Source organism: Carcharhinus amblyrhynchos, chromosome 15, assembly GCF_965287045.1.
Source record: "Carcharhinus amblyrhynchos chromosome 15, sCarAmb.v2.hapA, whole genome shotgun sequence".
In the NCBI taxonomy this organism is placed as follows: domain Eukaryota; kingdom Metazoa; phylum Chordata; class Chondrichthyes; order Carcharhiniformes; family Carcharhinidae; genus Carcharhinus; species Carcharhinus amblyrhynchos.
The window spans coordinates 43,952,133-43,979,440 of NC_137338.1; the positions used below are offsets into that span (position 1 = coordinate 43,952,133).

Sequence of the window (27,308 nt, forward strand, 5' to 3'; positions counted from 1 at the left end):
TAGCTCCTTTTATTTTAGTTGTTGGCAGGCTATTTGAATAATGTCCAAATAACACAAAAGATCTCCCCATTCTGATTTGAGAGTTGTAAGTTAGTCTTATTGATCTAGGATTATTTCAATTTGATGTGATTTCTAAAGTATTTTAGAAAAAGAAAACTCCAACTGATGCAGACTGGATTTTTGTCTTGTCTAACCTTTATTCATTTCTGATGGCCAAAATTAGGTGATCATTCTCTTGATTCTTTCTAGTTATCAGAAATTTATCAACTGAGGTTCTTTTATGTACATAGTGATTTAAGATCTTGATACTTGGCACCTGTTGCTTCTGTAAGTATACTATTTTATGGGAGTTAGCTCTCCTTGTGCTATTATATATTTAGGGCCATTTAACTACTGCCTTGTAATCTATGCTGAATATTTCTTAATACTAACAACCAGTATGTGTAGTATGCTGTGGCTTTTTTAGAAGCTAAAATGTTTAATCGTTCACTTGTAAACAATGTTTACCTCAATCAAAAAATATAGTTACTGGAAGCTACTGTTGTTCATAAGGGAAAAAAAAACAAAGGATATGAAAGTCTTGATGGTGTTGTTTTGGTTAAAGGGTTATGTACGACACCGTTCTATTGTTAGCTTTGTAAAAATGACTCGGTCTCACCAATGAAATTTGAATATTGTGCATTTGCAGCATTTGTATGCTATGAAATGAAATCTCAGATATTTAAGGATGGTAATTAGTAGTGTAAATAAGCTTTTAACCTGATAACTATTAATTACCATGCAACGTTACTGATACTGAAAAGTAGCCAATATAAGTGTGGAGTCTCATTCTGTCAACTCTTGAATTTTTCGTGGAAATTTAGAATTTGTTGGATTTTATTTTATTTTTGCTGTCTCATCTCTCTAACTTTTCTTTCTGTTTATTTTCACTTGCCTGATTTGACATTGAATTTGAATTTGTCCCCTTTAATTTACCCTACTATATTTTCTCTGTTTGTTTCCCAATCCTTAAATCTGGTGGCACAGTCGTTAGCACTGCTACCCCACAGCCCTGTTTAAATAAGTTTAAAGCACTTTTGTAGTAAGAACTTACCTTGTAGAACTGTTTAAATCATTTAAAAGCATTTTTGCGGGCTTTTTGTATTTACCGCTTTAAGAATTCTAAGGGAGTGGATAGCAGGGAGTTGTGGGGGAGCAGGCTTTAAAACAGCGCCAGGTTTAAAAGGAGGCCTGGTGTAGACAGCGGGAAGCGGAGTGAGCTGTTAGGGTTTAGGATCAAAAGGCTAGGGAGAAAAAGGGCCAGGTAAGTTTGTGTGGAAATTTTCAACACTACTACAGTGAATAATGGAGGGGCATGTGATGTGCTGTTTCTGAATGATGTGGGAGCTGGTGGACCCCAGGGTCCTTCCCAGTAACCATGTCTGCAGTAAGTGCAGGTTGCTGGAGGAGCTCCAGCTCAAGATAGATGAGCTGGCCTCTGAGCCTCAGTGTCTGAAGCTCATCAGGGGGAGAGAGGGTGCCATTGTCAATGGGGTGCAAGAGACATCCAACCCCCCCCCCCCCCGCCCCCCTAGACTGGCTAACTCTAAGGGTCAGGAACAAGAGGGGGCTGCTGAGAGGAGGAAGGAGGGTGGGGACCGGAGGAAGGAAGGTGGGGACCTCAGCCTCTCAATCTGCATAACAGGTTTGAGGTTCTTGCTTCCAGTGTGAACGAGAATGAGGGAGGTGAGGTTGGTGAGCAAACTGCACACAGTACAGTGATGCAGACGCAGGATATAGGCAAAGAGAAGGTGATAAGGAACGTAGTAGTAATTGGGGATAGTGGGGTTAAGGGTATTGACACTGTCCTTTGTCACAATGACAAAGTGCACAGAAGGGTGTGTTGTCTGCCTGGTGCTCGGGTCCAGGATGTCACATCTGGGCTGCAGAGGAACCTGGAATGGGAGGGTGAGAATCCGGTCGTTGTGGTACATGTGGGTGCCAACGACGTAGGCAAAATGCAAACTGAGGATCTGGGGAGGCAGTATGAAAAGCTGGGAATGGAATTAAAAAGTAGAACCGACAAGGTGGTTATCTCTGGGCTACTGCCTGAACCGAGTGCAGACGGGCGTAGGGTTGATAAGATTAAGGAAGTGAATGGGTGGCTCAGGGATTGGTGTGGGAGGAATGGGTTTGAATTTATGGGGCATTGGCATCAGTATTGGGGTAGGCGGGACCTGTTCGGGTGGGATGGGGTTGGTCTGAACCGTGCTGGAACCAGAGTCCTGGCGAATCGTGTAAATAGGACTGTAGGTAGGGCTTTAAACTAATTGGAGGGGGGGGGGGTGCGGAGAGGGAGGGAGGGTGTGAGGGTAGGTGACGTTACGGGGCCTAAAGTTAAGGAGAGGGTACAAGTAAAGGAAGAGGCCGAGGATGTCTCAATAATAAAGGGAGTAGGGGGCGGGAGTATGGTTGGTGGCGTTCTGGCAAATAGGGTACAGGTGAAGGCTGGGATGAAGGCACTTTATCTGAATGCACGAAGCATTCGGAATAAAGTGGATGAGCTGGTGGTGCAGATCAGCACAAATGGATATGATCTGGTGGCCATTACAGAGATGTGACTGCAAGGTGACAGGGACTGGGAGCTGAATGTCCAGGGGTATCAAGTGTTTAGGAAGGATAGGCGGGAGGGAAAAGGGGGGGTGCGTGGCTTTGCTGATTAAGGATAGCATCAGGGTGGTAGCAAGGGATGATATAGGAACCAAAGAGCAGAAAGTGGAATCGTTGTGGGTGGAGATTAGGAACAGCAAAGGGAGGAAGACGCTGGTGGGTGTCGTCTATAGGCCCCCAAATAATAATCTGGAGGTGGGGCGGACTGTTAACGCGCAAATAAATGCAACGTGTAGGAATGGAATGGCGATAATTTAATTATGGGGGATTTCAATCTACATATTGATTTGGCTGACCCATGTCGGACGCGATGGGCTCGAGGAGGAGTTCTTGGAACGCTGCCGGGATAGTTTCCTTGAACAGTGTATGTTGGAGCCGACGAGGGAGCAAGCTATCTTGGATCTGGTGTTACGTAACGAGGCGGGTAGAATTAGGGACCTTGAGGTGAAGGATCCTCTTGGGGAGAGTGATCATTGTATGGTGGAGTTCCTGGTGCAGATGGAGGAGGAGAAAGTGGGTTCCCGGACACGCATCCTTTGTTTGAACAGAGGGGAGTACAGTAGGATGAGAGAAGAATTGGCGAATGTGGACTGGGGGAGCGCGTTGGAAGGTAGGTCTGCTGAGGAGCAGTGGAGGATCTTTAAGGAGATCTTTCCTGGTGCTCAGCAGAAATGTATTCTGATGGTTAAAAAGGACCGTAGGAGGAGAGGTAACAAGCCGTGGATAACGAAGGAGGTGAAGGAAAGTGTTAAATTCAAAGCGGAGGCGTTTAGAGTAGCTAAGAGTAGTGGGCGAGAAGAGGATTGGGAGAGGTTTAAAAGTCAACAAAGATTGACAAAAGTTGATAAAGAAGGGTAGGAGAAACTATGAAGCTGGGCGAGTGCTTAATATAAAAAAGGATAGCAAGAGTTTTTATAAATATATAAAAAGGAAGAGGCTGGCTAGGGTGAACGTTGGACCCCTAGAGGATGAGAGGGGGGCCTTAGTGGTAGGGGATGGGGAAATGGCTGAGGTCTTGAATAACTTTTTTGTTTCGGTCTTCACGGAGGAGGACGTGAATAATTTGCTGGGTGTTAGCGACGGAAAGATGGTAGGACAGGAGGGGTCTCGATTACATTATTGTTACTAGAGAGACGGTGCTCGACAGACTGGAGGGACTGATTGTGGACAAGTCCCCAGGACCGGATGGAATGCATCCGAGGGTTCTGAAAGAAATGGTGGAGATGATAGTGGATGCCTTGGTGGTTATTTTCCAAACGTCGCTGGATTCTGGGGAAGTGCCGGAAGATTGGAAAACAGCTAATGTTACGCCGTTGTTTAAGAAGGGTGGCAGGGAATTATAGGCCGGTTAGTTTAACGTCTGTTGTAGGTAAAATGTTAGAATCCGTCATCAAGGAGGAAATAGCGAGGCATCTTGAGGGGAATTGCTTGATAGAGCAGACGCAGCATAGTTTCGTTAAGGGAAAGTCGTGTCTGACAAATTTATTGGAGTTCTATGAGGATGTGTCTAGGGCGATGGATAGAGGAGAGCCGGTGGATGTGGTGTTTCTTGATTTTCAGAAGGCGTTTGACAAGGTACCTCAAGAGGTTATTGCAGAAGGTCAGGGGGCATGGAGTTGGGGGTAGGGTGTTAGCGTGGATAGAGGATTGCCTCCTATTTGACAGCCAAAGAGTGGGGGTCAATGGGTGCTATTCGGATTGGTGGTTGGTGACTAGTGGAGTGCCCTAGGGGTCGGTGCTGGGGCCTCAGCTATTTACCATTTATATAGATGATCTGGAGGAGGGAACCAAGTATATGGTGTCGAAATTTGCTGATGACACCAAGATTGGTGGAACGGCAAATTGCGCGGAGGGTGTGGAGAGTCTGCAGAAGGATCTAGATAGGCTGGGCGAATGGGCCAGGAACTGGCAAATGGAATTTAATGTTGGCAAGTGCGAGGTGGTCCACTTTGGTAGGAATAATGGTAGGAAGGACTATTACTTACATGGCGAAAAACTGCAGCAGGCGACGGTGCAGAGGGACCTCGGAGTCCTTGTGCATGAGTCGCAAAAACCCAGCCTGCAGGTGCAGCAGGTGGTCAGGAAGGCGAATGGGATGCTGGCCTTCATAGCGAGGGGGATTGAATATAAAAGTAGGGAGGTCTTGCTGCAGCTGTATAGGGCACTAGTGAGGCCGCAGCTGGAGTACTGTGTGCAGTTTTGGGCGCCGCACTTATGCAAGGATGTTTTGGCCTTGGAAAGAGTGCAGAGGAGGTTTAATAGGCTGATACCAGAGTTGAGGGGGTTGAGCTATGAGGAGAGGCTGAATAAACTAGGCTTGTACTCGTTAGAGTTTAGAAGAATGAGGGGAGATCTCATTGAGACATATAAGATGATGAATGGGATGGATAGGATAGAGGTGGAGAGGCTCTTCCCACTCAGAAAGGACAGTAGGACTAGAGGGCACAGCCTCAAGATAAAGGTGGGGCGGTTTAGAACGGAGTTGAGGAGGAACTTCTTCACTCAAAGGGTGGTGAATCTCTGGAACTCTCTGCCCGTTGATGTGGTGGAGGCTGCCTCGCTAAATATTTTTAAGATGCGGGTTGATGGGTTTTTGATAAGCGAGGGGATTAGGGGTTATGGGGAGAGGGCTGGAATGTGGAACTGAGCCACGACAGATCAGCCATGATCTTATTGAATGGCGGGGCAGGCTCGAAGGGCTAGATGGCCTACTCCTGCTCCTATTTCTTATGTTCTTATGTTCACCAGGGACTCGGGTTTGATTCCTGGCTTGGGTCACTGTGTGCAGAGTTTGCATGTTCTCCCTGTGTCTGCCTGGGTTTCCTCCAGGTACAGTTTCCCCCCACCATGATCTGAAAGATGTGCCGGTTGGGTGTATTGGCCATGCTAAATTCTCCCTCCAGTGTACCGAACGGGCATCGAAGTATGGTGACGAGGATATTTTCGCTGCAACTTCATTGCAGTGTTAATGTAAGCCTACTTGTGACACAAACTTTAAAAAATCTAATTGATTACCTTGTTCACTGAGATCCAGGTACTCTGTAGCCCTCGCTTGTTATTTTCAGCTTAACGCTTCTGGCAACTTTGAACAAATTGATTTGAGGTGTAGGACAAACTGACTTCTAATGAATGTCAGTTCCTATGAGTAGCCTCCCATTTTGGAAAAATTGGTCACTGTTTGCATCCTGAAATAACAATCAGAATGTACATTCAAATCTATTTTGCCCACAGAATACTTCCATTTAGAAGTGGAGACACCAGTTTAAGTAGAAATGTTTCGCTATTGAGTTGGTAAGATTTCAAGATCAAATATTTTGCCACTTAATTTTTTTTCTACATAATAATGCTTCAGCACTAGTCTAAATGCATTAAGTTTTACTGATTAAAAATATTGTTCTATGTTAAGATGGAAATTACTATTTTTGAGACTGGAGCAATAATGAGATCCTTGACGATGAGCATAAAATAGTTAATGATGTAATTACCAGTGCCTCTTGTATGGAAATGAAATAGTGGTACAAAATTCAAGTAAGTTGAGAAAATAACATGAGGAATAATTGCCTTTATTTTCCATTCCAATGTGGGAAATACAGAAGAAGATAGTGACTGCTATCCTGATATTTAATGAGGATGAGCATTCTTTTATGGTAATGAAATGCATATGCTCTGTAATGCCCCTCTTGTGTTTATCGTTTCTTTAAAATTATAAAATGGGTATTTTTAAATCTAATATGTAAACTTTACTGTAGCAGCATAACCTTCTGACAATAGACATTCTTGTAGTGTCACTTAATGATATAATCTAGTTAATACTAAGCCAGTTGACGCTTGTAACAAATGAGCACTTCATTTTAAATGAGTTAACTACTATGTTAAGAATGCAGGCAGGAAGTTGAGGCAAATTAAACTATGGAATAAATTTAGTGCACAGAGGAAGTAAAAAACACAAAGGGACATCAAGATGGGATTAGATTTGAAAGCCTGGTGTGAAAATTGAAATCATCACTCGAGATCAATAGCAGTGATGGCACAATTATATTAGCATCATGTTGCAGATACAATTGATGAACTTTTGGAGCGGGATATGTAGGTTGTAAAATTTGCCTCCATAGCACAGGTAGTTTTGGTACTATGGGTTTAGTAGAAAGCTTGCAAAAATGGTGTTTCTGCCCACTTCTGACATGGTTCATACTGAACATCATCTTGCATTAGTTTGAGCATGAGTAGGTGGAGTGGGCAGATTTTAATATCAGTTGATGTCTAACACTGATTTGATGCCTATTATCATTTTGGACCTTGATGTTCTATTTAATGTCCTCTGTTAACTATGCACAGCAGAATATGCATTAGCGGAAAAAGGCATCCAACCCTCACCAACAACCATTTTTATTGTGGTGCTATGTGTGGGGAAGGCATTGGTTGCTACTGCAAGGATGTACCACTTTCTGTCATTTGGGCTATAGTAGCAGATCCCCTTGAGCTGCAGCAGATCCCCTTGAGCTGCAGCAGAAGCAGCAAAGAAAATGAGCAGCTTTCCAATGGAGGAAGAGGGTGAGAATAGACTCAAAGCTTTGCACAAAGCCCTATGCCAAGTCTTTTTAGGTAGGTTTTTTTATGATTGGCGAATGGCAGGCAGCTCCGGCCTCTGCACAGGTTATTCATGCAAATGTCCGAACATCAGGATGCTTCCCATGTGCTCGATAGCTATCTGTGCAGGGAGCATTGTGAGTTGCAGTGGCTTGAGCTCCGGATTTCAGAGCATGGGCAGCATCTGGTATCACTGCATCATGCAGTGGTCAAGGGTGCTGTGAGTTGCAGAGCACTTGAAGAAGGGAGGGTGAATAGTCAGCAGTCATGGTCCATGTCAATATCAATGACACGGATAGAAAGAGAGATGTGATCCTACAGTTGAACTTGTGGAGTTAGGTAAGAAATTAAAAACGAGAGCTCTCAAGTAGTAATCTCCAGATTACTCTCACTGCCATGTGCAAGTGAATATAGAAACAAAGATAAAACGGAAGAATGCATGGCTGGAAAGATGGTGTAGGAGGGAGGGCTTTAGATTCCTGTGATATTGGGATTAGGTCAATTAGCAATAAAGCCAAAGGGGTTAAAACTAAATATAGCTAGGACCAATTACCTTGTGGAGCATTATTGCTATTGGGGACAGTTTAAACTAACTTGGCAAGGGCATGGGAACTGGGAGGTAATACCAGAGAGGCAAGAATACTGGGAGGAAAGACCGCACTAGAGTAGGAAATAGGTTGGACCCATCTATTAACCTTCCGCCTTAGTAAGGTATCAGGAGTAATTGGTGCATATATGTGAACGTATGGACTGTCGTGATGAAGTTGGTGAATCGCAGGTGCTGATAGCCAAGTAAGATGTCGTGGTGATAATGGAGACCTGCCTCAAAGCAGGACCGGGCTGAGTATTAAATACAACTTGGATATGAGTTGTTCAGGAAGGATGGAAAATGAAGGCATTAAGAGCGGAGGCAGTATAGAAAGTTGAACATTCTTTTGTTTCAGTTATCTAGGTGTTTGCACAGGGGCAGGTAAATTCATTTTAGTGTAGACTACGTCTGATTGGATTGACGGAGTCAACAGGAGATGATTTTTCATTAAGCCTGCATTTTAAGCTGGGAAAATATTAACATTATCGTTCACCATATGGAATGTGAGCTTGGCTTAAGTTTGGTTTGGAATTCATGCGAGGAAAAGAAACCATAAATTTGCCTAGCTCCATGTTAGAAATTCGGAGCTTTTTGGCAGTAGGCAGGTTGTAGTTAGCTTGGAAGCAGTTGACTTGGCCAGTCAGCTTGGATCCGACAATTAGAAGTCATCTGCCAGGTACTACAATAAGCTGTGGGACCAACAACTGTATAGAAGCTGTAGGAGCATTGAGATCCATTCAGAATCGGCAGTGTTCTTGATGTTTAAATCCCTGGATAGGAAGCTGATGTTTGGGCTCAGAACATAATTCCTTTCTAACCAACATGATTAGGAGGGGTATCTAGGCAAAAACTAATGGAAAGATTCCCATGAAATTCCATGCCTTGGACAATAGCTGGGAAACTGAGGAGAAATCATAACTACTTGTGGAGGACTGTGGCATGCTATTAGGTTGGTCCCAGGAAAAGCAAATGGACTTTCAAGAATTTTGTGATGTGTAAGAAAGCTGGTGGGGAGGGAGGAACAAATGGAACTGAGTCTTTATAAAATAGTGCTGCTGGTGGTGCTTGTATTGTTTAATTTATTTTTGTGTACAATAAATTTTGCTTTTGTCTAAGTGTGAAATTTAGTGTTTTGATTCTGTCAGTCAATTACCGGATGCTTGGATTATTCTTTAAACATGAATGGTCATGAACAGGATTGTGACACCTGCATCATTTAGTGTGGGATAATCACAATCCTGTACCTGATTATTGAGAGTTTCAAATTTTTCCCCCTCACTCTTATGCCAGGTTGCTACAATTATAAGAATGATCTGAGTTTTGTAATCGCTGTTACAAAAAATCGCTCCATTTTATAAATGGATTTGAGTCTGATCCAGAAGAGCATAGCCTTTTAAATCTTCCAATGTAATGACCTTACCATGAAAACATAACTTCTCAGTTCATCATTTCCACATTGCTTTGAATATGAATCATAAAAGGTATGGAACTGATATTGAAAATTGAAACCCCAACAGTGTTTTTATTCTCCATGGAAGTGAAGATGTGAAACTACTGACTGCACCGCTGTTTAACCAATGCAACTGTCAGTGAATAAAAAACTGAAGATCCTTTTGCAGCTACACAACAGGTCAACTGTGTCTCTAAAGCATAGTGATTCCAATCTAAGAATAGCATAAAATAAACATTAATTATGTTACATTAAATGAGCATAAATAAGACTGAAGTCTGCGACAATCATTTCCACATACATACTTGCTAGAAAAAGGCACCTCTTAATTTAGATCAGAAAAAACTTTAAAATTATATAGTCTGATAACTGATGAAGGTGATTGATTCTTAGTTTTGTGCTGGGCAAACACAAATTAAAGCTTACAATGTCATCTGAATCAGACTTGACCAGATATGTTGACGTGGAACTGAACTGAACCAGCCATATAAATACTGTGGCTACAAGGGCAGGTGAGAAGTTGGGAATGCTGTAGTGAGTAAGTTGCCTCCTGACTCCCCAAAAATTTGTCCACCAGCTACAAGGCATAAATCGGGAGTGGGATGAAATGCTCTCGACTTGCCTGGATGAGTACAACTCTATCAACACTCAAGAAGCTTGACACCATCCAGCTCAAAGCACTTTGGCACCCCCTTGCCTTCTGGAAATCTAAGTACTCTACTTGAATTTCCAGAATGCATTTGACAAAGTGCTGCATAGAAGACTATTGCACAACTTCGGAGCTCATGGTGTAGGGATAACGTATATTACCATGGATAGAAGATTGGCTGGCTGGCAGAAAACACAGACCATAAAAGGGTATTTCTCTGATTTGTCGGATGTGAAGAGTGGAGTCCCACAGGGGTCTATACCAGGGCCTCAGCTTTTTACAATTTAAATTAATTACTTTTGAGGGAAGCCAAGGTAGCTAAATTTGCAGGTGACAAAGATAGATAGGAAAGGATGTTGTGCTGAGGACGTAAGGAGATTGCAGGCAAATATAGATTGAGTGAGCAAAAATCTGGCTGATGGAGTATAATTGGGAAAAAGCAGAATGTTCATTTTTGACAGGGTGAATTAAAGTGGAGTATTACTTAAATGAAGCACAGCTGCAGAATTGAGGTGCAGAGTAATCTGGAATTACAAGTCAATTAATGACCGTGAAACGATTGTCCATGGTTGTTTAAAAACCCATCTGGTTTACTAATGTCCTTTTTTGGAAGTAAATCTGCTATCCTTGCTTGGTCTGGCCTACATTTGACTCTAGACCCACAGCAATGTGATTAACTCTTAACTATCCACTGAAATGGCCAAGAAAGCCATTCAATTCAAGGGCAATTTGAGATGAGTAATAAATGCTGGCCTTGCCTGCAACGGCCAAACCCCGTGAAAGAATTAAGAAAGAGTTGTGCTTCACTAGTTGGTGAGACCAGGGGTGGGATGTTCTGGTTGCGCTCGCCCAAACCTGGAAAATCACGCCAATGGATCTTTTGCATGGTCCTCTCCCCTCCTGCTACAATTCCCATGGCAGGTGGACGTGAAAATTCCAGCGCACACTTCAAATACTGTGCGGTTTTGGTCTCCTCATTTAAGGAAGGATGGAAATGCAATAGAGGCTGTTCAGAGCATTTCCTAGATTGATAGCTGGAATGAGTGGGTGGTCTTAAGAGGAAAGGTTGGACAGACTATGGTTGTTATCGTTGGAGTTTCGAAGAGTGAGGTGTGACTTAATTGAAGTATATTAGATCCTGGATGGTCTTGGCAAGGTGTGCATGGAAGGGATGTGGGTGAGTTCAGAATGAGAGGGCACTGTTTTAAAATTAGGACTTGCTCTTTTAGGACAGATGAGGTGATTTTTTGAGGATTCTGTGACTTTGGAACTTCCTGCCTCAGAAATGGGTAAAGGTGGATTCTTGAATATTTTTAAGACCAAGGTAGGTGGGATTCTTAAACACAGAAAATAGGAGCAGGAGTTGGTCATTCAGCCCTCCAGGCCTGACCTGCCATTCAGTGACTGATTCTCTCTCGGCATTATCCCTCCACCAACTCCCCATGTTCCTTGATGTTTCGAGTCTGGAAATGTATCTGTTTACTCCTTGAATATATTCAGTGAGTTGGCCTTCACAACCTTCTGTGGTAGAGAATGCCAAATTCACCATTCACTGATAGAAGGAATCTCTCCTTTGCTCATCTCTTCTATCCAGCTAGAGGAAAAAATATCCCTACATCCTGTTTGTTCAACCCTGTAAGAATTTTATATGTTTCAATTAGATCACCTCTCTCTTCTGAATTCCAGTGAATACTTGCCTGGTTGACCACATTTCTTGTATGCAAATCTTGTCATTCCAGCAATCAGTTTGGTGAACCTTCACTATACTCTCTCTGTGGCAAGTATATTCTTTCTTGGGTAAGGAAACCAAAACTATACACAACATGCCAGATGTGGTCTGACCAGGGCCCTGTATAATAAGGCATCCTTGCTCTGTACTCAAGTCTTCTTGCAATGAAGACCAACAAACCATTTGCCTTTCTAACTGAATGCTATACCTGTGTGCTTGATTTCAGTGACTGGTGTACATGGACATCTAGATCCCTTTGTACATCATTTGTCAATCTCTCACCACTTAAATAACATAAGAACATAAGAAGTAGGTGCAGGAGTAGGCCATCTAGCCCTTTGAGCCTGCCCCGCCATTCAATAAGATCATGGCTGATTTGAAGTGGCTCAGTTCCACATTCCCGCTTTCTCCCCAAAACCCTTAATTCCCTTGCCTACCACAAACCTATCTACCCGTGTCTTAAATATATTTAGCGAGGTAGCCTCCACCACTTCGGGCAGAGAATTCCAGAGATTCACCACCCTTTTTGAGTGAAGAAGTTCGTCCTCAACTCCATTCAAAACTGTGCCCCCCCCCCCGAGGCTGGGCCCTCTAGTCCTGTTGTCCTTTCTGAGCAGGAAGAATCTCTCTACCTCTACCCTATCCATCCCCTTCATTATCTTGTATGTCTCTGTAAGATCCCCCCTCATCCTTCTAAACTCCAAGTACAGACCCAGTCTATTCAGTCTCTCTTCATAGTCCAACACCCTCATCTCCGGTATCAGCCTAGTGAGCCTCCTCTGCACTCCCTCCAAGGCCAAAATATCCTTGTGCAAGTGCAGCGACCAAAACTGCACACACTACTCCAGCTGCGGCCTCACCAATGCCCTGTACAGTTGCAGCAAGACCTCCCCTGCTTTTATATTCTATCCCCCTTGCTATAAAGGCCAGCATCCCATTCGCCACCTTGATCACCTGCTGCACCTGCAGGCTGGGTTTTTGCGACTCATGCACAAGGACCCCCAGGTCCCTCTGCACCGTAGCATGCTGCAGCTTTTCGCCCTTTTAAATAGTAATCCCTCCTACTATTATTCCTGCCAAAGTGGATAACCTCACACTTGCTAACATTGTACTGCATCTGCCAGGTCCTTGCCCACTCGCTCAGCCTATCCAGATCCCTCTGCAGACTTTCCACACCCTCTGCACAATTTGCTTTTCCACTCCTCTGTGTCATCAGCAAATTTCGACACCCTACACTCAGCCCCCTCCTCCAGATCATATATATAAATGGCAAATAGCTGAGGCCCCAGCACCGATCCCTGCGGCACTCCACTAGTCACCAACCGTCAACCAGAATAGCACCCATTGATACCAACTCTCTGCCTCCTATTAGACAACCAATCCTCTATCCATGCTAACACCTTACCCCCAACTCCATGCCCCCTAACCTTCTGAAGCAAGCTTTTGTGCGGCACCTTATCAAACGCCTTTTGAAAATCGAGAAACACCACATCCACCGGTTCCCCTCCGTCTACCGCACTAGTCACATCCTCATAAAATTCCAATAAATTAGTCAAACACGACTTCCCCTTAATGAATCCGTGCTGCATCTGCTCGTTCAAACCATTCTTTTCTAGGTGCCTCGCTATTTCTTGTTTGACAGATTCAAGCATTTTTCCAACAACAGACGTTAAACTAACCAACCTATAATTCCCTGCCTTTTGCCTGCTACCTTTTTTAAACAGCGGCATAACATTAGCCGTTTTCCAATCTTCCGGCACTTCCCCGGAATCCAGCAAAGTTTGGTAAATAATCATTAAGGCATCCACTATCACCTCTGCCATTTCCTTCAGAACTGTGGAATGCATTCCATCTGGTCCTAGGGACTTGTCCACCATCAGTCCTGCTAGTCGATCAAGCACTACCTCTCTAGTGACAGTAACCGCATTCAGGTCCTCAACTCCTGCCATCCTTCTATCTTTAATATCCAGCAAACTATTTGCGGCCTCCTCCATGAAGACCAAGGCATTCTGCCTTTCTATTCTGCCTTTGTATTTTTCCTACAAGTAGATAGCTTCACATTATACTGCATCTGCCATGTATTTGCCCGCTCGCTAAACTTGGCTAAATCACCTTGAAGCTTCTTAACATCCTGCTCACCATTCACATTCCCATCCATTCAGTTCTCTATTTGCTTGCTAAGCAAGGCAGCTGGAAAATGAAAGCATCTATGAAAAAGCTGGGGGTTCTATGTACTTACATGTGAAATACATTTTCTCAGCTCATCCTAAATAAGATGTGAAGGGATCCATTTATAACTTATGAATAGTTCTACTGAAGTTGATGCAATATGTAAGCACACCTTGTTTTTACTGGAAATATGGAGGCGAAGGAAAAATCTGATAGAGGTCTACAAAATCACGAAAGGCTTGGTTAGGAGGAAACTCGGGCTTTTTCCCAGGGTGGAAGTGTCAGGTGGGAGCACAAGTTCAAGGTGACTGGGGGAAGTTTTTAATGCAGAGTGTGATGGGTGCCTGGAACGAGAAGAGGTGGTAGAAGCAGGTATAGTAGCAACATTTAAGAGGCATCTGGATGGCGACATGAATAGGGGAATACAGATAAAGTAAGGGCAGAAGGGTTTTTAGTTTTAGTAACAGCATCACAATGGGCTTGGGAGGCCTGTTCCTGTCTGTTCTGTACTGTACTGTACTTTTTTTTAATCTCAATCTCCTACAGCAGTCTTGGCATCTCACGGTTTTAGTGCCTCAGTCTCTTGAGTTATACTAACACACTTCAAGTGACGCTCAGCAAATGTACATTGCATTTGTTAAAATGGAAATATATCTACAATCTATTTCTTTTCTGGCACTTAAGCTATTAATGCTTCTATTTACCGATTTTTTTTTTTAAAAAAAGAAATTGATAGTGACTTAAATTTTCTCGACAGGATTGCAAAGTAGGATAAACAGTGGCTTGAAAACAGACAAAATCTGAAGCATAAAAATGTGCTGGGAACAATGCTAAGGGTATATAACACCAGTGACCCAAAGAATGTTTCTGCTATGACTTCATGGCTCTGTTTTCCTGTCACTTTGATTTCTAGGCCGAGAAGAATGATGAGGCCAATGCGAAAGCTGAGCAAGAGACTACCAAACCTGAAGACAAGGCCCACAAGGCTGCCACCAAAATCCAGGCTAGCTTCCGTGGCCATATAACACGGAAAAAGCTCAAGGGGGAGAAGAAAGGAGAGTCAGCTGTGGCAGCGAAGGTGGAGGGTGCAGAAAAAAAGGACGACGCTAAAAAAACAGAGGCTATTAAGGAGGAGGAGGCAACGGCAACAGAACCAGCCGCATCTGGTTCTGAAGGGAAAACAGAAGAGGCAGCAAAGCCGGTAAGCAATCCTGAAGCAACCCCCTCCGATGCTGAGAAGGCCTCAGAGGCAAAGGAAGCTCCCACGGAAAACTCGGAAAAAGCAACGCCAGCAGCGAAAGATGAAAAGCCCGCAAATGGTGAAAAGGATGTCAAGGAAACAGGAAGCGCCGCAAGTACTGCCACTGAAAGTACCCCATCTTCAAATGTAACCTCCAGCCAGGAAAAGGAGAAGAAAGCAGTGGAAGCACCTGCTGCAGAGGCCAGTGAAGCCGCAACAAAGGCCCAAACTGAGACAGCTGCGAGTAGCACAGCACCAGAGAAAACAGGTAAGGAATGTACATAGTTTTTTAAAAACAAACACCTTTTAATATCCAAACTGTTTCTGCAACTAGAGTGGTGAAATATAGGTCTTCTTGCCATTTTACCCTATTTATGTTGGTTCACGTTAAAATTATAAATGACCCAGCAATTTTAAATGCCTTTGAAATTTTCAATGTAGAAACACGCAAGTGAATTTCTTGATTCTACTGCTAATATTTTCATCAATAATAATTCTTTCTTCAAGAAGCCAATCATCAGAACTAAACGAATTATAAAATTGTACAAAAGCTGCTGACTGTTCAACATTGAATAATGATTATAAATTTAAATTGCCAACCCTACATCATGGTAAGTGTATCCATACAACAGTCTTCTTGAATTTTTTGAGTCCACCTCAACTGTGGAGTATGTGAGAAGGAGGTGTGTATGTATATAAACTCCCATACTGTAACAACACTATTGGCTTTAATTAAGGATTCCTAGTCCTGTGCCTCTTGCTTCCAGTCTACTGTATAGAGCAGATCAGTATTGAAATGCAAAAGCTGTCATTTATTTTGAAATGTTTTCACAAAATGTCCAACACTAGTAAAAACAATGCAAAAATCAGCTAAGGGACAAGCATTGATATGTTATTATCAAGACCACCAGCTTGTTTGAACAGTAAACAATGCCTTAAAGGTTGTCCATGAATCACTTATGATACTTCAGAAGCTGGTTGAAATATGCTCCTATGAGAATCTGAAAACCTCCTGTCAGTGAAGATCTCTAACATTTAGCCATTATGTTGTTCCTATTTCTTGTGACCATACTATTAATCACACAGTACTTTCTCATTTCCTCATGCAATATCAGCCATGCTTCAGCAACTGAAGCATGGAAAACAAATTTGTGTGTACAGTATTCCAGGAATAACAAAGATTTGGGGTATCCAATTAGATTGGGCCTTCGGCAGATACGTGAGTAAATACAGCAGAGTAAATTCAATGAGGAAAATCAACATTTGCAATTCACCCTGGCTGTTTAGCATTCTCCATGTAATTTGGTACCATTTGAAATCCAAAACTGCTTTTGTAATTTTTGATACTGAGCTGGCAAATGACAGAAGTGTGCATCGCTTCTAAATTCAGATACCATTTGTGGAATCCTATCATTTTAGCATGTATTTTGTTCCTTAAAAATACATTGGGCTTAAGCAGACTTCCATACTTAAAATTGTTTGTCAGAAATTCCAAAGAACTCCACCTTGTTCAGACTGCGTCCTTGAATTAAGGAGACAGACAATTGCAAAAGGAACATCTCTGGCAAGAGATAGTAATACAATCTGATCTGAGGCCAGTAACCATCTAGCTGCAGGTTGAGACTATAAATCTCTGCCAAGGCAAAACATATTCTGCCAACTGTTAAACCAAGATGTGCACTTGCACATAATTTTTGAAAAATGCAATTAAATTCCACATGTGAGCAGGAAAGGAGGACAGTGGTGCTGTGGTGAATAAAATTATGGTGGATTTGAAGAATTTTAGCATTGGTGCACTCTGTAAATGAACTTTTAAGCATTTTGCTACATGAGTGGACAGTGGGAGATTTGTTTTTGATGATAACTGATTCTGTGCAGCTGGTTTTCTGAGTTGAGAATAATTGACCACCTGTTTTTTTTAAAGACTGTTACCAGCTGTCACTGAGAAATAGGTACTTTTTGTTTTAATGTTTTAGTGACATTGCACACAAGCATTTTTTTGAGGTTTTAAGGTTCTTATTTCTGAATAAAGCTGTTTTTTCAGAGCCACTTTAAGAGATCAGAAAGGTCTAACAGAATTACTCTATCAAATGATGATTTTAAAATGAGTGGAAGTATATTGTCAGAGCAAACAGCACAAAGTAATGCAACAATTCTTTAGTTAAAAAACTGTTCTACAAAGGCTGCAGTCTGAGCTAGCAATAGTCGTCTTCAAAGGTCATAGCAACAACAAAAAGATAGCTTTTGCAAGCTCTGCATATAAATTTATCACTGTTCCTTCACTGTCGCTGGGATAAAATCCTGGAACTCCCTCCCAATAAGCACTGTCGATGTACCTGCATCTCAGACTGCAGTGGTTCATGAAGGGAGCTTACCACCACCTTCTCGAGGGCAGCTAGGGTTGGGTAATAAATGCTGCTCTCGACAGCGATGCTCACATCCTATGCATGTTACTTGCCAGGCGGGGTCAATTAGCTCAGATGGTTGATTTATGATGTGGGGAGACACCACATGCGTAGTTTCTCCCATACTTGCTGAGAGATGCTGCACGTTCTCAACTTTGCCTCTCACCTGTGATGTAGTGACCCTCAGGTGAAATCACCACCAGTCAGCTCTCTCTCCAAAAGGAGGAGAGCACCCTATGGACCTCTGTGACTTTGCCAACTTTGGTTATTTGTCAGGATCCTCGATTTATTTATTTTCATAGAATCCCTACAGTGTAGAAGGAGGCCATCGAGCCTGCACCAACAACAATCCCATCCTATCTCCCAATCCCACGTATCTATCTTGCTAATCCCCCCCGCAACTAGGGTCAATTTAGCACAGCCAATCAACCTAACCCACACATTGTTTGGACTGTGGGAGGAAACCGGAGCACCCTGAGGAAACCCAGGCAAACACGGGGAGAATGTACAAACTCCACACAGACTGTGACCCAAGCTGAGAATTGAACCCGGGTCCCTGGTGTTGTGAGGTAGCAGTGTTTGCCACCTTGCCACCCCCCTCTAGTTTTGTAAAATTAGCTGTCCTTAAAACTCCCAAATGAGATACTGGGTAGAATCTGCCCACCAGGGAAGAAAGGCATGAAGGCAAAATTTAACTTCACAACATCGGGTAAACTTTAGCATTTAAATTCTCTGAATTTTAAAGGCGAGTCTAGCTTCCTAATGCTACATGTTGGGAAATCTTTTTATGTATTTGCATGATCATTTACAAGCCGGCTCACCAGAATCAAGTTACGCCTCTGGATTCTGTAGCAGGCTATGATTGTGTTTGGGTGTCAGTTTCCAAGGTGACCAAGGGAAGGAGGATGGAGTCTTTAGGACAAGAGTGAGGGAGGCTGAACATGGGAGGCAGGGTCAGCAGAGAAGGATGGAGCTTGGACCCGAAAAAGGCGCAAAGGTAAGCAGGGCAGAGTGAAGGGTATATGGGGAGGGAACCAGGAAGAGAGGCAGGCTGTCACAGGCAGGGAGGGGGAGCCTGGGAGGAAATGATGACATGGGAAGTAGAGAAAGACCTGACATGTTGGGTGGGAGGGAGTTTATGGCAGGGATGGTGGGAGTCAAGGTGGGTTTGGAGCTGTCTATGGTGGGTCCTGGAGGTTGAACTAATCATACTGAACAGTGGATGGAACAGTCACAGTGAGAAGGGTATGTGGGATACTGTAGGGTGACAGGTCCAGAGTCATGGTCAGGTAGCAGATTGTCCCCCATGAGGCTAAGTAATGGACAAAACAGGTGGCATGGTGAACAGGAATAGTCAGGATCAGGATAGGCATGGGTTAAGGATGATGGGGAGAAATTGATAAGTGACTGGAGTGTAGAATATGGGAAGAGATTGATAGGTGACAGATGAGTGTAGAAAGTGGTGGAGTGGGTCTGGATAGTTAAAATTTAAAATGTTTTGGTAAGACCCAATTATTCTGAAAGCGCAATTCCTCAAGTGGGAGAAGGGATGTCTTTTGAGGGTAGAGGTAAGGGTGAGCACAACTGGCTGAGTGTAAAGGGACACCCTGTAATCATGAGTCAAATAGATGAGGACCATGCTCAGTTCTGTTTGCCTCTGTGGTGAAGTCTATATGGCAGCCTGATCTCCTCATATTGAGATCCCAATAGGAACTGCAGTAAAATCTTTACTAAAGGACAGTTCAAGTTGACCGAAGGTGAGTTCAAGGATGTGGATGGCAAGAGTTGCAGATCGAGGAAGTGAGGCAGGGCTTAGCTCCTTTTGTGCCTAGTGGGTTGGGGGTGGTGATGAGATGTCAACAAACGTCCTAATTTATTTCTCGGGTGTCCCAGATCTTAGTTAGAAATTGATTGATATACTAGTTGAGTATACTTGGGGCAGGGAAGGCTTTGTCATTATCGGGTGGAGAAATCCAAACATTGATACCTTCTATGTGTAGAAATTCCTACACACCTCAGTCCTAGATAGCGTAGCTCTTACTCTGAGATGGTGTCCCCTTGTTCTGGACATGGAGAACATCTAGGACTGGGATGTGTAAGAATTTCTACACACATACAAGATATCGGTGTAGGGCAGTGGAGGCTTTGCCATTAACTATACTCAACTAGTAGGTCCTGCAGAGCCCCTTCAAAATCTTTTTGCTTCATGTAGGTAGTTGGTCAGTCTTCTGCACTCAAGAATCCACGGCCATTCTTCTCACTTTCATCTGATAAAATCCCACAGTCTGAGATAAATCTGGTGAACCTTTGTTGTGATCCCTTAATGGGAGGTCTATCATTGCCAAGCTAATAAGACAAATAGGACACTTCTTAAGTCCTATATTCAATCCCTTTTGCAATCAAGAGCAATTTGTTGTCTTGTTATTTGCTGTCTGCACCTACATGTTGGCTGTCTATACTTTTTTTATCACAACCCTGCGGACAGATGCTGGTTTTCTATTCCTTAGATCTCAGTGGCCAGCCTCATGTTTTTAACCCTTGTACTCAATCAGTCCTGTTTTTGGCCATTTGCTTAGTCTGTCTAACTCTCCTTGAGGCCCCTTTGCATCCTCCTCAAATCTCGCATCAGGACACCAGCAGGACATGCAATGACATGGCTGTAAATGCTGAGGGGACAGCATTTTGAGGGCTCAAGACTGTGATCAATACCTGCTGGGTTGCCTGGTGCCACAAACACATAAATGATGGCTAATAGTTAAATATACTGCTGCGGGATTCTCAATACTGACAGGACTGATGATGTGGGACAATAAATTGTATATTGGTATTACCACACCATTGGAATCTGATGGTGAATGAAATTCAATGCCTTTAAATCCCAAGACCAGTGTGGCAACTGGTAACATAATGAGAATATAACAAACTTAAACACTGTGCAATTAAACCGTTGTAAACTATGTACAACAATTGGACGTTTCTTTGTAGCCCCATTACCCAGAGCTGAGGTGGAGGCAGCCAACTGATTGCTATGCCTGTGACTTTGATCCTGGAAGGCATCCCTCATGGTGTGAGGCCTAGAGGGCTCCAGCCTGCTGAGGGTCACGTGCACAGATGCAGATCTACCTTCCTCGGGCTGACCTGCAGGAGGCAATGGGGTCATTGGTAGTGGGGAAGTGAAGGAAAAGAACAACATCCTTTTTTGAGTTTTTCTTGGATGATATTCCACCCACCACCTCCCCCCCCCCCCCCCCCCACAAAGAGTGCCTGGCTGGCACTTCTCTATATGGGTGCCCAAATGCAGCTCTCTGACTCCTTCAGGAGAAGGGGCACCTGGAGGGACACTGAGGTACTTTGTGCCCCTCTTTCCTTGCCATTAATACCCTGCACCCATGGTTGGAAAGAGGGAATGCAAGTCCAAGCAAACATCTGGCAGCCACAGTGTGTTCTGTTGACTTGGGCCTCCAAGACATTTGCCACGCTTTCTATGGAGACAGCTCAGAGCTCATATACTGGAGTCATGACAGCAGACAGATCATGGATGGACTCCTCCATCAAAACTAGGGACCAAGGGACTTAACCTTCCATACGGTAAGTAGTCTCAACACCAGGTTGAATCCCTCACCTGATGAAGGAACAGTGCTCCGAAACCTTGTGCTACCAAATAAACATGTTGGACATTAACCTGATGTTGTGAGACTGCTTACTGTGCCTACCTCAATCCAATACAGGCAACTCCACATCATGGCTACCATATAGCCTACAAGAATATTTGTGACAGCTTGTTGCAGACTTTAGCACGCTATTTGAAAATGTATATTTGGTGAAAACATACTAAAAATGGATATTGAAAGATATGTGCAGCTTTGTTTATTTCAGGCATTCATTGGCCCAGTATAAGAATGAGGGGAGATCTCATTGAGACGTATAAGATGATGAATGGGATGGATAGGATAGAGGTGGAGAGACTCTTCCCGCTCAGAAAGGACAGTAGGACTAGGGGGCAGAGCCTCAAGATAAAGGGGGGGCGGTTTAGAACGGAGTTGAGGAGGAACTTCTTCACTCAAAGGGTGGTGAATCTCTGGAATTCTCTGCCCGTTGAAGTGGTGGAGGCTGCCTCGCTAAATATTTTTAAGACGCGGGTTGATGGGTTTTTGATAAGAGAGGGGATTAAGGGTTATGGGGAGAGGGCTGGAATGTGGAACTGAGCCACGACAGATCAGCCATGATCTTATTGAATGGCAGGGCAGGCTCGAAGGGCTAGATGGCCTACTCCTGCTCCTATTTCTTATGTTCTTATAACTCATCTTACTGTTGACAACAGCTCAGTAACCTGATTTGGCAGTGCTTGTATCCTGTATATGATCTTTAAATTACCAATTTGATAAATCTGACAATATTATGTTGAAATGTTTTTGCATTATATTAATATATAGTAAAACATACCTTTAAAAGAAGAACAATTTACTCTCAATGATAAAGTATCAAAATGTAATTAACAGAATGGTGAAATATACATCTTGGGTACTGAATTGCTGGTGTTTAGTATGTTGTTTCTCATTTTAGTGTGAAATCTCTTATTATTAAGGTTAACAAGCATATGCATGTTTGAGTGTCTTAATCAACATGTTACAGAAGTTGAATTTGAATTCAGTCATTAATATTTTATCCTTCAATTGGAATTTACTTTTTGCCTGTTTTAATCAGCCCACTAAAATTATTTAGTCGATATCAAAGAATGAAAAAGGACAAATTCATGCATTTGTTGAGGAAAAATAACAAACATCTTGGTAGAAATTATTCACAGTTTTTTCTTTTAACACAGCAGGAAGAATGTACTGCAGGAGTGCTATTTTTCTTAAATTGTCTTGCTATGCATAAAATTCACAGTTTAGTGATATTGAATTTCTATCTTAAATTGCAATTGTTCCCTTTGGTGACCAGTTCCATAACTTGAGATTCTGGATAATATAACAATATTTGTAAATTTAAAAGAAGTGAGGAGACAAGAAAGGTATGTATTTTCATGGTGATAGTAAACCATTACATACAAGCAATAGTTCATCTTGTGAATATTTGATGCTGATTATTTTTGAATAGAAGCCAGACCTTTTTCTAACTTAAATATATTTTGTAATCTCTAATTCCCAGCAATGAGTGTAATCATTTTGTACTAAGTTTCATGTTCAGATGTCTGAACATTGACATTGTTTGAAATATTTGTTTCTCTTTGAATATTGGAAACTGTTGCAAAGATATAATGTTGAAAGTAAAATAAGAGGCTTTAAAGAAAGGAATTACATACTAGTTGGGACCGGGTCGATAAAGGAGGCAAAGAGGTCTGTCTGACCTTGAATCATGGTTTGTGCTGACACTGGGGCGGTCTGATTGGAATTGCATAGTTATTCTTACCTGGTAAATTCCCAATTAATCCTCTAACAAAGGGATAGTGCAGAGGACTGGCAGACAGCAACTCTTCAAGAAGCTAGAAGTTGTCCGGGGAACTAGAGGTCACATAGTCGATCACCAATGGGAACAAAGATGCAAGAACCTTCCTAAAAGACTGAGATTAACAAAAAACTGGAAATAAAAAAAAGAATGATCAGCATCTACTTATAAAAGGAAGATTGCTTATCCAACCTATTTCAAGTAATAATAGAAACAATAGATAACAACATTCAGATGTTTGAAATATATGGATCCTTGATGAAGAAACCCTTCAATATTTGCCACCCAATATATCCATGACTCATGTCAGAGGCTAGGGTGCAGAATGGATTGCAGGAAGGCTACAAAACCAAAAACAAATGACAAGGTAAGGGAAATTCCTCTGACTGATGGAATTGGAGATTTACTTAAGAATCCAATCTGGGATCATTGCTGCATTCGTCAAAATGATTTTGGATTCCAAATTAGAGGTATGGTCATAAAAATTTGCAGATCTTGCCAAATTAAGTGGCATAGCTAATCATAAGTAAAACTCAAACAATATAAAGAAAGACATAAACAAGCTTGACATCTTTCTCTGAAAGTTGGTTGTTCTGGATGCTATACAATGGAACCAGGCTACAATTCCATTGAATGGACAAATGGGCCTCTATTCATCCATTGGGTTCATCAAACACCATCACATTAGAAATGCACATAATTCTTTTCAAGTGCTCGTTATTGAAAGACTCATCATCATAGTTATTACCGGAAGTAGCACTATTCCAGAAATAGCAAAACACCTTGGGTCAAAACTAATTAAAGCTTTGCTTGAGATAGTTGAACGACTCTGTTTAAATACCTCCTGAAGCATATATTTAAGTACTTGTATCACAGGGAGGGAGGGCATTAGCATAAATGTCTGAAGTCAGAATTAACAGCAGCTTTTGCATAGCATTTAGTAGTTATAGAAATCTACAACTACTTCCAGAACAAAAGACTGCAGTGACCAAGAATCCCTTGTTTGTTTTGTTCCAGAGGTGTATGACTAATCTGTTTTGGTAATCTTAGTTGAGGCGTGAATGGGACCATGGGATCTTGTTTGTCCAGGTGAACAGGCAGACAGAACCTCTGTTTCATTCAAAAGCTATCAGCTCCAACATTGCAGCACTCTCTCTAAATCGTACACAGTGTGGGCCAAGATTACCTCCTGATTCAAACTTGAGTGCTACCAATTGCACCAAGTTCATGTTTCTAAATTATGTATGTTTTTGCATTTCCATATTTTTGCATTAATTTTCTTTGACAATATTCTCTTTTCACATTCTTCAGGCATAGTAGTGTATAAAAATTATAACACAAACAGGTCATTCATCCCAATCGGTTTGTTTTGATGTTTATTCTCCACTTGAGCACAGTGTTAATCCCATGTGCCCATCCTGTTCCCATGCCATTTGATCTAAATGCTAAATATTGACGATCTCTACTTCAAACATAGCACATTGCAACATTACAATCCTTTCATAAGTGTTTGTCCTTTTTTTGTTTTGCTGTTTTGTTATTCTGGTTATTGATAATGGTAATGCCTATATCATTGGATCCATGGGGTGTAGATGAATTTGATTTAATTGATTGTCACATGTATTAACATACAGTGAAAAGTATTGTTTCTTGCATGCTATACAAGCAAAACATACTGTTCATAGACAAAGAAATGAGAGAGAGCGGAATGTGGTATTACAATCATAACTAGGATGTAGAGAAAGATCAATTTAATGCAAAGTAAGTTCATTCAAAAATCTGACAGCAGCAGGGAAGAAGCTGTTCTTGAATCAGTTGGCACGTGACCTCAGACTTTTGTATCTTTTTCCAACAGAAGAAGATGGAAGAGAGAATGTCCTTAATTATGCTGGCTGCTTTGCCGAGGTAGCGGGAAGTATAGACCGAGTCAATGGATGGGAGGGTGGTTTGCGTGATAGATTATACTACATTCATGACCTTTTGTAGTTCCTTGTGTTCTTGGGCAGAGCAGGAGCCATACCAAATTGTGGTGAAAGAATGCTTTCTACGGTGCATCTGCAAAAGTTGGACAGAGTCCTAGCTGGCGTGCCAAATTTCCTCAGTCTTATGAGAAAATAGAGGCACTGTAAAAGTAGAATGCATTTCATAGAAAGCAAGTTTAGCCATCCTTGGCTGAATCTGGTTGGAAAAAGAACATTATTGGCCCTTGCATTCTGAAAACGTTAGGCTGAAATTTAATTACTTCAGATTCAAACTGGACAACAAAGACCTGTGTTTTAAAGGAGGATGCATCCTTCATTTTCATGTCCCACAATAAGTACGCATGAGTTCATAGGCTCCTTTATCACTGAGATTATTCATTCAGCTGCCTCTGCTGCTTCACCGCTTCACCCCTTCCCCTTGTCTACTAAGTCAAATCAATCCTCGGGCTTTTCTCTGAGCCATCCATTATTCTGCGTCCTTTTCCAGTCAGCGCAATCATCTCCCGTTGGTTCTCTTAATCCAATGAGATGTTGTTTATACCTTGACCAATACTGTAACTGCCTGCTATGAGAGACACTCAGCTGATGTAAACAAAAGAATGTTCTACCCCATAGCCCATTTCTATGACAACAGTGTTTCAGCTTGGGGTCTCAAATATCTTAACCTCCTATCTATATGTTGCATTACCAAAATTAAAAGTTAATTCTAAAACATGAACTTTGAACTGTGTTTTAACAATTGTAACCAGTGGAGAAAATTCTGACTTTCTGTATAAATTAAAATGAATAATATTTCAAATGCCTTCAACTTGGTGACCTCAGAATTCACTGGGGTTTTCAATGTTCTTGCACTATCTGATGTTCATTTTTATGCAAATATTAAGACTTTCAGGAAATTCTGATTTGAAATATTACTGCAGGAAGTCAATGGGCTATATGACTTTTAGAATAAAAGCAGATAATTCAAATTTTGATTTTGAAACAAAATAAATAGGAATTTTAATTCATAACTGACTTTTTTACAGCAAACCTAAAGGATTGTGTTTTGTGTATGTGTAATATTCCATCAGGACCACATACCTATGGTGATCAAATAAGTCATGTAATCTTGAAAGAAAATTATACCGGAAGTTTAAATGCATATTATCCATACATAACTGATTTTTTATAACAAACCTGAAGGGTTTTATATGGCGTATATCATGGCTATTTAACTGTGGTGATTAAGTAAATCAAATGCCATCACGACACATTGTAAGGAAGATATTTTTAGTCGTATTTTTAGACTCCACTGGTGTGACGTGTATAATTGTGTGCTAGCTATATATCAATATCCTTGATTACTATCAAACTTTTTTGTTTTGAATTTTAACTTGCAGAATAGAGGAAATGACATTGAACAGCTACCAGCTTGATAGAGAGGGTGTTTCAGTGCTGTCTTTAATAGGAGTGAGAGTTTGGGGAGGTATGATTTTTGTAGTGATGGGTACATAGGGCTGGGTTTAGGACTAGATGCCATGGAGTGTGGGAATAATAATCAAATGGTATTTAAGGTTAAAGAAAGTTATTCTGTAAAATAGGGAATAAGTTTGAAACTTTTTTGATATTCAGTTTCTTTATCTCAAAGGACATCAGTGCTAGGTAATAACCTATTTTCATATCATTAACCTAAAGCTTATGTCAAACACATTCTGGTCAAGTGCAAGTTAAAGGCAAAGCTTCTTCTCTCGCTATTACCAGAATCATGCCTTAAATTCAACCTCGAGCAATACACGCAGTGTGATTTATTTACTCTCCATGGGAATCGTTTTCTGACGACTTTGAATGAACCCTTCTGAGCTGTAGTTTCATCTAATTTAAAATTTACATCTGTCAGTTTGCAAATCCTTTAATTATCTTGGGCTGTGTTGAATTCAAACTCACATCCCAAAGTGGTCAGGCAATGTTCTTGTCATCCAGTCCCAAAAGTTGTGTCTCAAATTTCAGACCAGCACATTCCAACCACAACATCTTGTTGTGGTGCGATTTTATATTTAATTATCATTCCAGTATTGCACATTCAATTTGAAATGGCAGATGTATTTCTTTGATTTGCATTGGGTGCTTCTTCTAAGTTGAGGTGAATGTTGACCCATGTTTCAGGATTTGCAGCCTAAAACAAGCCATCGTACCTGTGGAATAAGTGATATCCTGCTGATTTACATCATTTCTAAATATAAACTTCAGAAACATTAATTCAGGATTATGAACTAAAGTGACAAGACACTAGAGATGGTCAGGTTGTGTTGTTTAACTTTGTATGTGGCTGTGAATGTCTGGTAACTAAGTAGATCAATGGCAAATGCTGTAAATGTCTAGTGTTACTGTATTCATATCAACCATTTTGCGAGTCCTGTGTATGGTTCGATGTTACA

At 41.8% G+C, this 27,308-nt stretch overlaps 1 protein-coding gene across 1 annotated transcript in view; it reads left to right on the forward strand.

Annotated features, from left to right (window-relative positions):
* The window catches only part of gap43 (growth associated protein 43), a 226,063-nt gene that overhangs the window by 63,812 nt on the left and 134,943 nt on the right, over positions 1 to 27,308 (forward strand). The window contains exon 2 of the mRNA XM_080203899.1: positions 14,736 to 15,330. Within this exon, the coding sequence (XP_080060025.1) occupies positions 14,736 to 15,330 (595 nt within the window). The remainder of the gene's footprint in view (positions 1 to 14,735; positions 15,331 to 27,308) is intronic.